The sequence below is a fragment of the Fukomys damarensis genome, unplaced genomic scaffold (genome assembly GCF_012274545.1).
Source record: "Fukomys damarensis isolate Sample0158 unplaced genomic scaffold, DMR_v1.0_HiC HiC_scaffold_21, whole genome shotgun sequence".
NCBI classification, from domain to species: Eukaryota; Metazoa; Chordata; class Mammalia; order Rodentia; family Bathyergidae; genus Fukomys; species Fukomys damarensis.
Window position 1 is genome coordinate 16824628 of NW_022900933.1, and position 13413 is coordinate 16838040.

The window sequence follows — 13413 nt, forward strand, 5'->3', positions numbered from 1 at the left end:
AAAAAAAAAAAAAAAGGCTGAGGATGTAGCTCAGTGTGAAAGCCCTGGGTTTAATCCCTAATACCACTGCAAAGAGAAAGAGGAGGGAGGAAGGAAGGAAGAAAGGGAGGGAAGGAGAGAGGGGCAAGAAGGGCTGTGTTTCCTTTTGTCTAAAGGAGACCGAAGCCAAACAGTACTGTATCAAATAAGCACAGATTTCAAAATTTGATTATCAAAAAGAAACTGGCCATCTCAGAGTCAGCATGGGAGGGGCTGCTGCACAAAGCAAAGAGGTTGGCGCCGAGAGCCCAGCAGAGGCAGCTTCATACAGTGCCACGGGAGTATGAAAGAGACAACCTCTAGCCATGGTGGGGCAGGAAGCCTTCATCCTCTGATATTTCCTAAAGAGTAGAGATCACACCCTATAATCCAGGAATCAGTCCAGCATGAGTTACATGGGCCTAATGAGTCTTCAATGGTTGAGTGTTGGTGCGAGGTCATCAGCATGATGCCATGGTGTCCACGTTTGGCCCTCCAGGAGTTGATCTTCACTAGGAAGAACGCGTCCCAGCCACTCCCTGCCAGATGACTGCATTCTCAGACAACTGGAAGTCTACACTGTCACCCGTCCTCCCTGTGCCCACTTGCTAACACCAGTCTGCAGCCATTCATCATTTGGGCTTTTCTGGAAAGAACCCTGTCTTCTTCAACCTTCCCTGGCCGTCTTCTCCACTGAGCATTAGAGATGTGTAGAGCTCAGCTCTATGGAGTTAACAGGATGCCAAGAAAGGGAGGAAGGAAAGAAAACTGAAATTGCTTTGAAAGCAAGAAATGGAAGGCATTGTTCCCAACACCTCCACCTTCCTGGCTGGACCCCCTTCTACCTTCCCTCACTCCAGAGCAGTCCAGCAGAGATACGCTCAGATTTTCCACACAAAACCCCTACGTTTGGGAGAGATCAAACTCAGATTGGGTAGGCTGCGGGGGGGGGGGGGTTCCGGAAAAAGCTCCTGCCATGCAAGCTGTTGCTGCCATCTGCTCAGAGCCTCTGGTGATCAACTACTTGGTAGAAGAAAGAACACAGGGTGGGAGGCCAGGCAGATTTGACTGATTGCCAGCTCAGCCACATCCCGCCTGCATGAGCTTGGATACATCTCATCTCACTGAGATGCCTCCCTGAGTGTCAGCTGTCTCACCCATAAAATGGGGCTGGAAACTCTTGTCTCAAAAAGTTGTCCTAAATCACCGCCAAGATCCTGGATGTGGACATACTTTGTAACTCTAAAACTGTACTGTTCAACACAATCTAATGCAGCCTATGTGGCTATTTAAATTAAAATGAAATGAAGTTTAAAACTCAGTTCCTCAGGGTCACTAGCCACATTTCAAGTGCTTAATAGCCACATGCAATTCATAGCTATCACATGAGATAGCAAGATACAGAGTATTTTCATCTTCACCAAAAATTCTAGTGGACAGCCCTGCAAAACTTAAAACAAACCAAAAAACCAGAGGCAAGAAGGCTTCTGCACTTCTCCACCATGACCTTTTTTCCAGGAAAAGGTGAGGTCAAGGTCCTAGTGAGGGAGATGGTGCAGTGTCAGGGGCTGCCTTCCAGGGTTGAGTACAACCAATGCTGCTCCTCCCCCATACTCTACTGCCAGGCAGGGTGTCTGTCATCTGTTCCTTCTCCTGAGTCCCAGGACATCTTCTCCCTCTGCCTGACCCATGAGATGTGGCACTATCTTAAACCTTTCCTTTTCTCCGAATTTTCCAGTGCCACCCTCTCTCAGTGAGAGGAATTTCAGTTCCAGGACAGACCAGGCCCTGCCCTCACACCTGACACTCAGCTACTCCTCAGGTTAAACCTCCACTTTTCCACAAATCTGTGTCCTGGGATACTAACGACCTCTCCCCTGAGCTACCTGGTCTCTTTCTTACCCAGAAGTCTTTGCTGAACTGGCAGCTACCACCCATCCAGACAGAATACTTTCCTCAGCCTCTACCGGGGCACCTCATCCGAGACTGGACCTAGAGGCCTCAGTTTATCTCTGAAATTTGCTCACTAGGGTATCCACCTATGGGCCCAAGCTGTAACTTCATAACCATGACCTTTGGTTTCCAGAGGAAGGGGGACCCTGATATCAGAGACCCCCAAGAATCCCTGTCTAGTTCAAATATACCTCAGGACCCACCAGGGACCTTGTGGGAAAAAGTCCTGTCCAGGAGCCATCTCCCCCAGGCCCTGGCCTCTGGTCTGAGCCCTCAGGCTGTGCAGAAGTCAGGGTGCAAGGGTCTCACCTCACTCCCACACAGCTGTGCTGGGCCGCTGCTATGTACTGCTGGAAACAGCATAAGGGCTCAGCGGCCAGCCAAAAGCCCAGCTCCAAAATAGCAGTTGTGTTCACATAAAAGCCTCTAATGAGAGAAAGATGCCGTTCTTGGACCCCGGCGCACTCTCTGCAGACACCGTCTGGCAAGCCAAGTGGGCCTCTACCGTTTGGCGGACCGAGGGGAGGAAGGGGAGGTGTGAGTCAGACCTTGGCCCTGGTCTCCCAGCCTGGACCGCCCTGTTAATTGCATTAACAAATGCTGCGATGCTGGGCCATTTGGGGGCCGAGGGCCAGGGCCTGGGGCAGAGAGCAGTTTTAATTCTCACCAGCTCCAGCAGACATGAGGAGGGAGACCTCTGGCACATCTATCCCTATAGCCTTGAAGACTTGTGTGGGAGAGGCAGGTTTGGGAGGTCTTGGTGCCAGAGGAACCTGTGGAAGTAAAAGAGGGTGGGATGGGGCCGTGGGATGGCCACCATCATGGATGAGCCTGGGATGACTATTTTCCTGGGACATGGAAGATAGTTGTGTGGCTGACAAGGAACCATCCACCTGGGACTCCAGCTCCAGGCCAGGCCCCAGGAACGTCAGGAAGGAACACTTGCTACTCAGCTATGGCAGAGCAGAAGCACAAGAAGAATGTGGCTTTGCTATCAGATAGTGTTTGGATTCTAACCATGTGATCCTGGACCAGTTCTATTCTTTTGTGAGCTTCTCGTATCTTTTTTTTTTTTTTTTTTTTTTTTTTTTTTTTTTTTTTTTTTTTTTTGAGTTTATTGGTACATTTAGGGATACAGTACAGTTACATTCATTGTTGGGATCATGTACCTTTACATGGCAAGTCTTGATTCTCATTTTTTTCTCCTTACCTCTGCCCTCCCTTCACCCCCTCCTCCCCTCCCCATCTACAAACACTTTATTTTCATCTTTTCATTCTCTCACATTTTTTTCTTTTCCCTTTTTGTTCTTCCCCTACGTATCACACCTTCCCTACACCTTTAGCTCCTTTCCTCCCATTTCTAAATGTCAGTAATCTTATTAGAATCTTATGCATTGTTGCAGAATATTCACACCAAGGAAACTATTCGGTATTTACACATGTGGGACTTATTTATTTCACTTAGGAGTATATCTTAGCTTCTCGTATCTTTATCTAGCAAGTGATCATGGACCAGTATTTACTACTTGCCAGGGTGGTAAACCAGACAGATACAGTCCTTTTCTTCATGAAGCATCTAACTTAGTCAGAGGGACCATCACTACATAATTAAACAAAGAAGTAGAACAGAAATGGTGATGTGAGCCGGCGGCGGGGTGACAGTCAAGGGGCCCAGCTCCAGAATAATAAGGCTGGTGTGGGAGCAGCTCTTGACAGGGTGGCTGCAGGCAGCCTCTTAGAGGAGGGACTCTTGAGGCAGAGACTGGAAAGATGACAAACGGCCAGCTACACAGAGAAAAGGGAATGAAGGAGGGGAGAGAGCAGCATGTGCATGGCCTGAAGGTGGCACATTCCAGGAATCCAGGCTGGATTCTGTGATGAATCCAGATGGATGGATGGTGAGTACATGGATTAACACATGATGGATGGGTGAGTACAGAGCACCCAGGCTTAGAGCTAAACTGATCTGAGGCACTTTGCAGGAGGAGATGAGGAGGAAACCGGGGCTGGCAGGGAGGGCAGCTGAGAGGCTGTGAAAGAGGCAGCAGGGGCAGCAGAGAGGCACAGACACATTCACAAGGGAACTGGAAAGTCAACCAAACAGGGCTTGGCAAGGGACTGGTGTCCCAGATGCCTGAAAGCCTGAGCAAGAGGACAGTATCCTGGATGGCCCCACGCATCTGGGGATATCATTCCACAGGAAAGTCAAAACCTGGATGGGGAGTTGGGTCAAAGGAAGGGAAATCACAAATTCAATTTGGCCAAGTTGGGCTGTTTGGGAGGCATCACAAGCCACAGGAGCCTGGAGATCAGGAGAGAGGTTTGGCTGAAAATATATGTACATCTAGCCCAGAAACAATGTTTTCATCTGTGAGAAAGCAGAAAATCATTTCAGTATCAGTGAAGTGAGGAAGGAAAGAAGAGAACCCAGGACTAAGTCCCAGGAAACCCAATATTTAGTGGTGGATAGAAGAGACGCAGCAGTCAGGGAGAGCAGAAGGGACCAGGACACAGAATAGCATGGGGGCCACTCTAGGGTTGAAAGGTTAAAGTGTTTAGTGCATCCTAGCAGGGTAAGTATTGGGCATTAATATTATTGCTGAATGCTGATCATCTGGCATGGTGCCTATAATAATGCACAACAATGGGTGGCCATTTATGCTAGGCTTGATCCCACAGTCCCCTCTTTCAAATAGGGGATTTAGAAGGTCTTGGGGAAAGTCAGCCTTAAGATGTTGGATAGAAAAGGAGAAGCCAGCAAGGATACTGAGAAGAGACAGCTGGAGATGGTGGAAGGAAAGTTCCAGGTTACCTGTGTGATCTGTTGCCACTTTAACAAACATGTACCAAGCACATATAGAGGATACAGATCACTGGGTAAAGAAGGCCAGACACTCCACTGGAGCTGGAGGAACCAACACCTGGCTTCAGGAAGCTCCTGGTCAAGGACATTTCCTAAATACTCCATTGGGCAAAGAGCCTCAGTGGGGACACTCAGCTGTTCACCAGGAAGATTTACATGGTATGTTGCTGGAACTGCACCTTCTTACTAGTTGTGTCTCCAATGAGATTATAAATTACTCCCTCAGCCTTCCTCTCCATGCATCCCTGCCAATGCTTGAGTCCTATAGCATGTTCCATGCAGAAGTACCCAAGCCTCTGGCTCTTGGCAATTCTAACTAGTTAGTAAAAAATCTGAAAATCCCACCCTGCCCTGACCCTTTTTCCTGAGGTTTGTTAAGCACTTTCCATGGAAAGGCCCTGGGCTAACTGCTTCAGGTGTAGAACTTTATAATTACTATGGATACCATTCTCACCACTGCTTGACATATGGGGAAACTGAAGCTTAGATCACTCGTGATCACCATGCTATTCAGTGTTGAAGCGAGGATTTGAAGCCAGGCAGTCTGGCTCCAAAATTGGGGAATAGCCGCTTGCCAGTCTTCCCCTCAGAGATGAGTCTGATAACAATTTTAGCGTGGATGGTGCCAGGCAACCTCCCTCCGGGAAGACAAGAGGAACTCAGACCAGGAGAAATAAGGTTCTTATAGGATTGAGATGAGGCCCGATTCCAGTGGCCACCACAGGAGAAAGGCTCAGGACCAAGCAGGCGTGAGCCTCTGAGCCCTGTGGGGAGTTTTTAGTATGGCTGATAAACCTTGGGCAGCAAAAAGGGACTTCTCACAGGAAGGGACCTCTCAGATAGGCTCTGTATCAGTCAGTCCTTTGTTTGTTTGTTTGTTTGTTTAGTGGTTCTAGGGATTGAACCCAGGCCCTTCCCACTCAACTACAACCCCTGTCCCCTTTTAATGTTTTATTTTGAGACAGGGTCTCACCGAGTTACTAAGTTGCCCAGGATGGGCTTGAATGTGCAACTCTCCTGCATCAGCCTTCCAGACTGCTAGGATTTCAGGCATGTGCCACTATTCCTGGTCACATTCAGTCTCTTCTTGGCCAGCCTTTACCCTGCACCTGCCACACTGCATGCTGGGGGGACAGTGAGGCAGTCCCTGCCCTCAAAGTCAAGACCAAACATGTAAAGAGCATATAGAACATACCAGGCTTTGAACTAAACACTTAACCTAAGTTACCTCATTTGTTCCTTAGAACTTTGGGGGCAGGAACTAGGGTTAGTTACAGAAGAGGAAACTGAGGCACAGAGAGCATAAGCAACTTGTCCATAGTCACATAGACACTAAATGGTGAAGCTGATATTTAAGCCCAAGCAGTCCAACATAATCTCCCAGATCGAGCATTCAAATACAAGTTAAACCAGCCATATACAAGGCTGCACACCATTGCTCACTTAGCCAAGCACATGGAGATAAGGTCTTGTACTCTGCAGTCTGGCTACTGGATTCACATCCAGCCTTTGCTGCTGCAAGGCTTGGACAAATAGCCAGCCTCACCAGCAAATGGGGAGAAAACCCAATCTAGCAATAGCATCATGGTAAGGATAAAAAATTATATAAAATTTAGAATAGTACCTGACACATGGTACTAGCATCATTATCCTCAAAGTCAGCGCTATATGGACTGTCATACCCATTTTATGGCTGAGGCTCCACGGCTAAAAGAGAGCCAGTCACTTGCCCAAGGATAATGGGCTGGGATACAAATATACATCTCTCTGGATCTCATGCCAGAATCCAAAGCACATGCTCTTAACTTGAGCCTAGCTTCTTGGGTGGAGAGCCTGAGATAGGCCCCCTCAACAGCTACAGGGACCCTATTCTGCACCCTCTTCAGAGCATCCCAGCCCCCGTGCATTCAGGCTGAGAGAAAATGAAAAGGCTGGGGAATCCTCACATCCCCTTCCCCAGTGGGGTGGTGATAGTGGTGAGCCAGTCTGGGAAGCCTGGACAGTCTTCCAAAAGCAGCATCTATAAACAGGACACTGTCACCCCACACCCTACAGTCCTTCCCCTCAGCTCAGTGGGCAGGGCAGGCCCCAGCCAGCTGCTTCTACAAATGCATAAACACATAAATCACGAAGGAGAGCTGGCAAGGCCACAGAAAGAAAGGCAGATACCAAGACCAGAGGAGGAGGCAATAGCCCAGCTCCAGACCCTGCCAAAGTGGAAGGAGAAGGTGGGAACCCCGTAAGGATACCTGCTGATGCAGCAGCTCCCTGAGGGCCGGTGATGGGGCAGAGAGAAGAGAGTGAGGCCTCCAGGGAGCTACACTGGTTCTCTGAGAGGAGGAGAAAGGGCTGGGCTAGGGGAAGACTAAGCCAGGGCCAGCCCTTTGCACCTGGGCAGTGGGTTGGGTCCACAGGCATCTGGGAGGCCAGAGGAGAGTCTTCCATCTAGGAAGGAACCACTACATGTGTGAGACTGCTAGGACCAAATCAGGAACATTCTGGACCAGAAGGGCAGCTGTGGAGAGGAGAGAGGGAGTTATGAAGTCCCTGGAGAAAGCACAAGAGTCAGCTGTCAGGGTGTGAAGCCAAGAGCCCCACATTCTACAGACCGCTGACCCAGCCATCCAGGGCCAACACCCCATGGCCTACGTGGTTCTCATTAGGCTGATTAGCGGCAAAACAGCAACTAGCAAATGGCATAGGGACCAGCTAATTAGCACACAGCCCTTCAGTGGACAAGCTGGCTTCAAGTAGGAAAGACTGGTACCCTGACAATGCCCTCCAGGAGAGCTGCCAGACTGCATGACCCAGTCCGGGTGGTGCCAGGGGACAGCAGCATGAGAGGTCTGGGGAGGGAAGACATGGGGGAGCGAATGACTGTCCAGGCATCCTGGAGTAGTAAGTACCCTGCTGGGGCAAGAGGGTGTACACACACTGGTTCTGTAACAACCTCCAGACTCACCCAACCTTGACTTTCCAGTGATGAAACTCCAGTTTGGCAGAGAGGGATGTCGGAAAATCTTGAGCAAGTTGGGAAACTGAGAGCCTCCAGGGTTGGCGGGTGGGCAGCTGTGGTCACGCCTAGACCCCTCAGGCAGCTGGGAGGAAGCCCATCCTCCATGAAGCCTCCTACTCCAGATTCACTCAAATCTCAGCAACACTCTCCAACAGCCAGGGAGGCCCCTACACTGGCTGAGCTCTCTAGAACATACCAACCTCCTGCCTCCTCCCTCCAAATCTCCTTCCAAGGCTTCCAGAGTCCCCAAGGCCCTGCTTCTCAAAGTGTGGTCCCCAGCCCAGCAGCATGAGCCACCCATGGGAGTTCATTCAAAACACAGAATCTCCAGCTCCACCCCAGAACAGCTGCATCAGAATCTGCTCTTTCACAGGATCCCTAGGTTTCCTGGGAACACTCAGATGTGAGTAGTGACCCCTAAGCAGACCTTCCAGCAGTGGACCTCAAACTCTTCTCTGTACTTCAGCCACAGCTAGAACCAACGAGAGTGCTTTAAAAAGACACCAGTGGCAGGCCCCAGCCTCAGGGCTTCTGCCTAGCATAAAGCCACCTGGCCACCCTCTTCCCCAGCTTCTCCGCACAGCAGAGTGGTTCAGACCCGATTTTGTCTCAGGTTTCCCCTTAATGACCTTGAGTAAGTCACCACCTCTCTGTGGCTCACTTTCTTCACCTTTAAAAGCATAAGAAAGCTGGGTGTGGTGTTGCATACCTGTAATCCTAGCACACTGGAATGCTGAGAGAGAACAGCAAGTTCCAGCCCAGCCTTTGAAATTTAGCAATTTAGGGCCACGTATTTAGTTCAGTGGCATGGTGCCTGCCTTCCAAGTACGAGATCCTGAGTTCAACCCCAGGCAACGCAAAAAGAAAGAAACTTGGCAACTTAGCAAGACCCTTTCTCAAAATAAAAATGGAGAGCTGGGGATGTAACTCATTGCCCAGGGAGAGGGGGAGGGGGAGGAGGAAGAGGAAGAGGAAGAGGAGGAAGAGGAAGAGGAGGAGGAAGGGGAAGAAGAGGAGGAGGAGAAAGAAGCAGAGGAAGAGGAAGAAAGATGAACATATATTCCTCCCCAACTCTGCCCACAGCCAGAGAGGACCTGTCCTCTGGGAGACCCCATTGATCCTTTCCTAAAAAGGAAAGGCTGTGAGACCTGCTTGCTTGTTTATTTTTTATTTGGTTTCTTTATCTGGAGGTCTTCAGGACATCCCAAGAATCTGCCTGAGCTACATCTGTGGACAGGCAAAGGGTCATGGCCATAAGGCTTGAGGCAGAACCCCAGAGCCTGGTCCACCCTGTCTCATCCCTGCCACATAGCCCTCTCATCACCATCCTGAGAGGCACTAGAGAAGGCATCTACCATGCTGAAAGCACCATGAACTCTATTAGCTGTGACGCCCTCTGTGAGAAGGGCCAGATGCTCAGTCTGGACAAAGGAAGACACAGTCATTGTGGACAAAGCTGGTGAGACTGCTACTATGCAGCCAGGATTGGGCCTTGGAGAGCCAGTGGTGACTACAGGAGGACAATCAAGCAGAGCCTGGGGAGCTGACATGGACCCAAGGGGGCCCCTGGGCTGTCAAGCCCTCATTGCTGATGTCACCTGTGGGAATGTCCAGCCTCAGCTAGAATTGGAAGGCAATAAGAGTATGGGAGTCTGGGTCCAGTATTATACTGGTGTGTCCTTGGCCAATTTCCTAACCAATCAAAGCCCCAGTTCCCTCAGCAGTAAGCAGGGATGGTAGGTAAATACCCACATCATAGGACTGCCAAAAGGCTTAATTCAGGCAGCACATGTGAAGAGCCTGCAGTACTGGGTAACAGCAAACACTCAGCTGTCAGCTAGTAGCAGCAGCAGGACACTGCCGTCCCCAGTGCACAGATGAAGAAAGAAGGGTCCAGAGAGAAAAGGCAAGATGTCTGGCAGCAGGGCACAGATATTAATAGGGGGGATCCTGGAGCTCAAATTCTAGTTCTGCCCTTACCTGGCCATGAGACCTTGAGCAAGTTACCTCTCTGTGCCTTAGTTTCCTCATCCACCAAGCAGACAGGGGCACTACCTGCCCTAGGGAACATGTAAAGTGCATAAAATGAGTATTACACAGGCACTGGCTCCTGTCATTGTCACTGCCTCTGCCACCATTCATGGGATGTTTGAGCTCTGTCTACCACCAGCAAAAGGCTCAGGCATGGAGGTCACGGCTCTTCCCACCTCACTCTTGGTCTCCACCTAAGAGAACCACTCTCTTTCTTCTCATTTGAGCCAATCTTTCAAGCTTTGGGACAGTCCAAAGGAAGCCTGCTCCAGACTTAGCATCAGAGCCTGAGCTGCTCATCTTCGGGAAGTGTGTAACAGAGGCCAGGGGCCAGCGCAGAGGGGGAGCCCTACAAGAACACAACACGAATGGTGGCCTTGGAGATGTAAAACGGCCAGGCTCTGGGGCTAGTGTGCAGGCCATAAGCATGTGTGGGCCCACACAGGACCCTGAGAGCAGGGCAAGTGGGACTAATACAGGGGGACAGCAGGAGGGAACGCAGCAAGCTTTAAAAACATGAGCAGAGATTTGCTTTGAGAAAGCTGTATCCAGCTGGAAGCATTTTAAAATTTCCTCTCTTCCACTGCACATCGCCTCCACATGGAGATAGGCTGCATCTCAGGAGGCAGGCTGGGGAAGACCTTTCTGTTCTAGGTCCTAGTATCCTCAGCCCAGCCCAGCTCAAGAGAAACATGGGAAGATGGGCCAGGAGACACTCACGTTTGATACAATGATTGGTACTGTTTGCTGTCGTCCATCCCGGGCAGCACTGTCCCCCGCAGACATTCCTCCTGTGGGGGTCACCAGAACCAGGTCAACACAAGGATCCTCAGAGCCAAGACTATTCAGAGCCCCCTGACAGTTCTGCCCCCTTTAGGTGGATCCTGGGAGAACACCGCCAGGCTAGAGAAAGTAATCCCAGCTCCACAGAGAGACCACTTGGCCCAGGAACAGGCACTATGGGATCATGCAGATCTAAGCTGAGCCTCACTGTGCACCTGGAAACCTCACCCTGTCATCTCTACAATGGAAATGACAGTGCCTAACTGGGTGGTTGTGATGACTAAACAGGACAGAAATGTTTAGCACCTGATGCAAACAGGGACCCTAAAGGTGATAAGCAAGTTCGGAGAGATTCAGTCACTTGTCAAAGCTATACAACAGTTAACCCCAGAACCTGATTAAAACCTGAGTTATTCCAACTCTAAGCAAGACTACAACTCTGCTCTGCCTCTCAGAAAAACAAAAAACAAAAAACAAAAAACAAGTACTGCGCTCTGGCCCTACCAGAGAAGCTGGACATATGTGCAGTCTTAAGGATACACAGATGTGCTGCCTGCCAACAAATGTGCTCTAGCGGTAGCAACAGTCTTTATCATGCTGGTGTGGGAGCAGGCTGAGGGCTGAGAGGGGATCTAAAGGAACAGTGTTCCAAGGTCTGTTTAGGAGGGGCCCTTGGGGTGACAAACTCTCAGTACAAGCGCACGTTCCATGAAGGAAGGCTAGTGGAAAATACTGACTGGGGACAGAGACCTTCCCTCAGCGACTCCGTGCTGGCTCCACCACATGAGACAATGACATTTGGTCCGAATCTCCCCCTCAGGTGTCTGGTGGGCACCAGCAGCAACAGCGTTTTCCCCAGCCCTAGCTCACCATCTACAGACTCCAATTTCTAGACTAGGGTGACTCCCTAGAAGGGGCCCTCCTAGAGACAACCTCTGGTGCCTAACTCCTTAGCCCTGGTACAATAAGCAGAATGCATCCACGAGTGCTCACTGAAACCAGAGGGGAGTGGAAGAGAGACGTACAGAGGCCAGAGGACAGAGCGGGTGGCCATTCCTGGGATCTCTGTGGCCAGTATGGTGAGCATCTGGTCCCACTTAGATTGTTTGACATTTGGGTGGACCCCAAAGCTTGTGTGGTTTTGGGAGCCTTACAAAGAATTCAAAATAAATTTCTGCAGCTTGAAAACGCTGAGGCCCATTCCTGGCCCTTTGGACCAAAGTTGTGGGGAGCTGCCTCCCAGGGAGCTCCCAGAATATACCACTAGCTAAGGACTCTGCCTCTTCAGCCGCCACCTTTAGCAGTTTCCTGGCTCCATGAAGTCCTCCTCCTGGGGGTGGCCCAAGTCACCAGAGAAGGGGCTGAGCCTCAGACTCTGGGTTTCTGAAAGTGTGCCCTGGTGGAAGGGGAAAAGAGCTCACCTTTTTGGAAGTCAGTACCCCTTGTGATAACAATGCCTCTTAGGGTACTGGGAAGTCTTTTTGAGGAAGCAGCTTGCATGCTTTGGGAATTTTCTAAACTAGATACCTGTGGTAACCCAAACAGCATGGACTGTGGACATAGGAGCCTGCTTAGGAGGTCATGGCATGGAGCCCAGCCCAAGTTGAGCCTAGATACCCTTGGGACAGCTTTGTGGCTGACTGCAGGAGGCCAGCATCTAGGCCAGCCTTGCCTGCCCATAGTTGAGCTCTGAGGAATGTCAGGGATACAGCAATGACTGGCCACAATCAAAGGCTGCCAGGCAGAGGGGCCAGGCTGGGCTGGGAAGACACTCAAGAGAAAGTCAGGTATCTAATGAGAGCCCCTGAGGGTCCCTTCCAGGACAACATGAACAGGTTGGGTACAGGACCAGCAAGGAGAGCAGTTGGGAGATGGCCATTCAGGGTGTTCCAGCCAGCACAGAAAACAGATGAGCCTGACTACCTATGCTGTAGGACCCACTGGCTCTGCCCCTGGAAGCCAGCCTTCATACCACTCAGAGATCATGAGTACCATCCTTCAGGTGACACTAGTCAGCAAACATTAGCTCAATGTCTGGCACTGCTGGGGACACATCTGGCTAACAGCCCGGCACAGCTGCATTCCACCTGGGACAAATCTGATCAGATGGGCCCTTTGTTGAAAACCTCCCACAGCTCTCCATGGCCTCTACAAAGCTCACCTGGCCTCCACCTGCCTGTGAAATCAAATCATCTCTGGTCAGAGCAGACCACTGAGGACTACCCAGCTGCACGGGCACCCCTACAGCATTCCTCCCACCCCCACTCCCACCTCAGCCCTGTTCTCGGGCCTTCTAGTTTTGCCAGTACCTGGGTCCACACTGCAGAGGCACAGGTGGTCATAAGGCCATTGTACTGAGCTCCAGAAGATAGAACAGGAGTAAACAACTGTAATAAAGGCATACCAGATCTCTGTAGTTGGTAAATGGAAGGGATCAACACCTTCTATTAGAATCTGGACTATCTTCAGAACCTGCTGGAACCTGCCGTAGAACCTTGCAGAGTTTAACCCCGCAGGAGGTCAGGGGTCTCAACTTGGGCCTTGAAGCAGAATTCAGCCTGAATCTCAGGGGTTTGCTGTTGGTTAGCTAATACTAATTGACTTAGTTCTGCACATTGCTGCCCACATTGTCTATTGTGACAGCATGTGGGAAGCCAGCCATGGCCCACTGGCTTTTTGAAAGACAACATTTGTTCCTTTTTAAGGACTGCACGTGTTAAACTTGTTTTGACCCTGCACGGGAGAAACT

At 50.4% G+C, this 13413-nt stretch overlaps 1 protein-coding gene across 1 annotated transcript in view; it reads right to left on the reverse strand.

Annotated features, from left to right (window-relative positions):
- Ltbp2 (latent transforming growth factor beta binding protein 2) overlaps window positions 1-13413 on the reverse strand; it is a 110352-nt gene that overhangs the window by 82898 nt on the left and 14041 nt on the right. The window contains exon 3 of the mRNA XM_010645640.2: window positions 10602-10672. Within this exon, the coding sequence (XP_010643942.1) occupies window positions 10602-10672 (71 nt within the window). The remainder of the gene's footprint in view (window positions 1-10601; window positions 10673-13413) is intronic.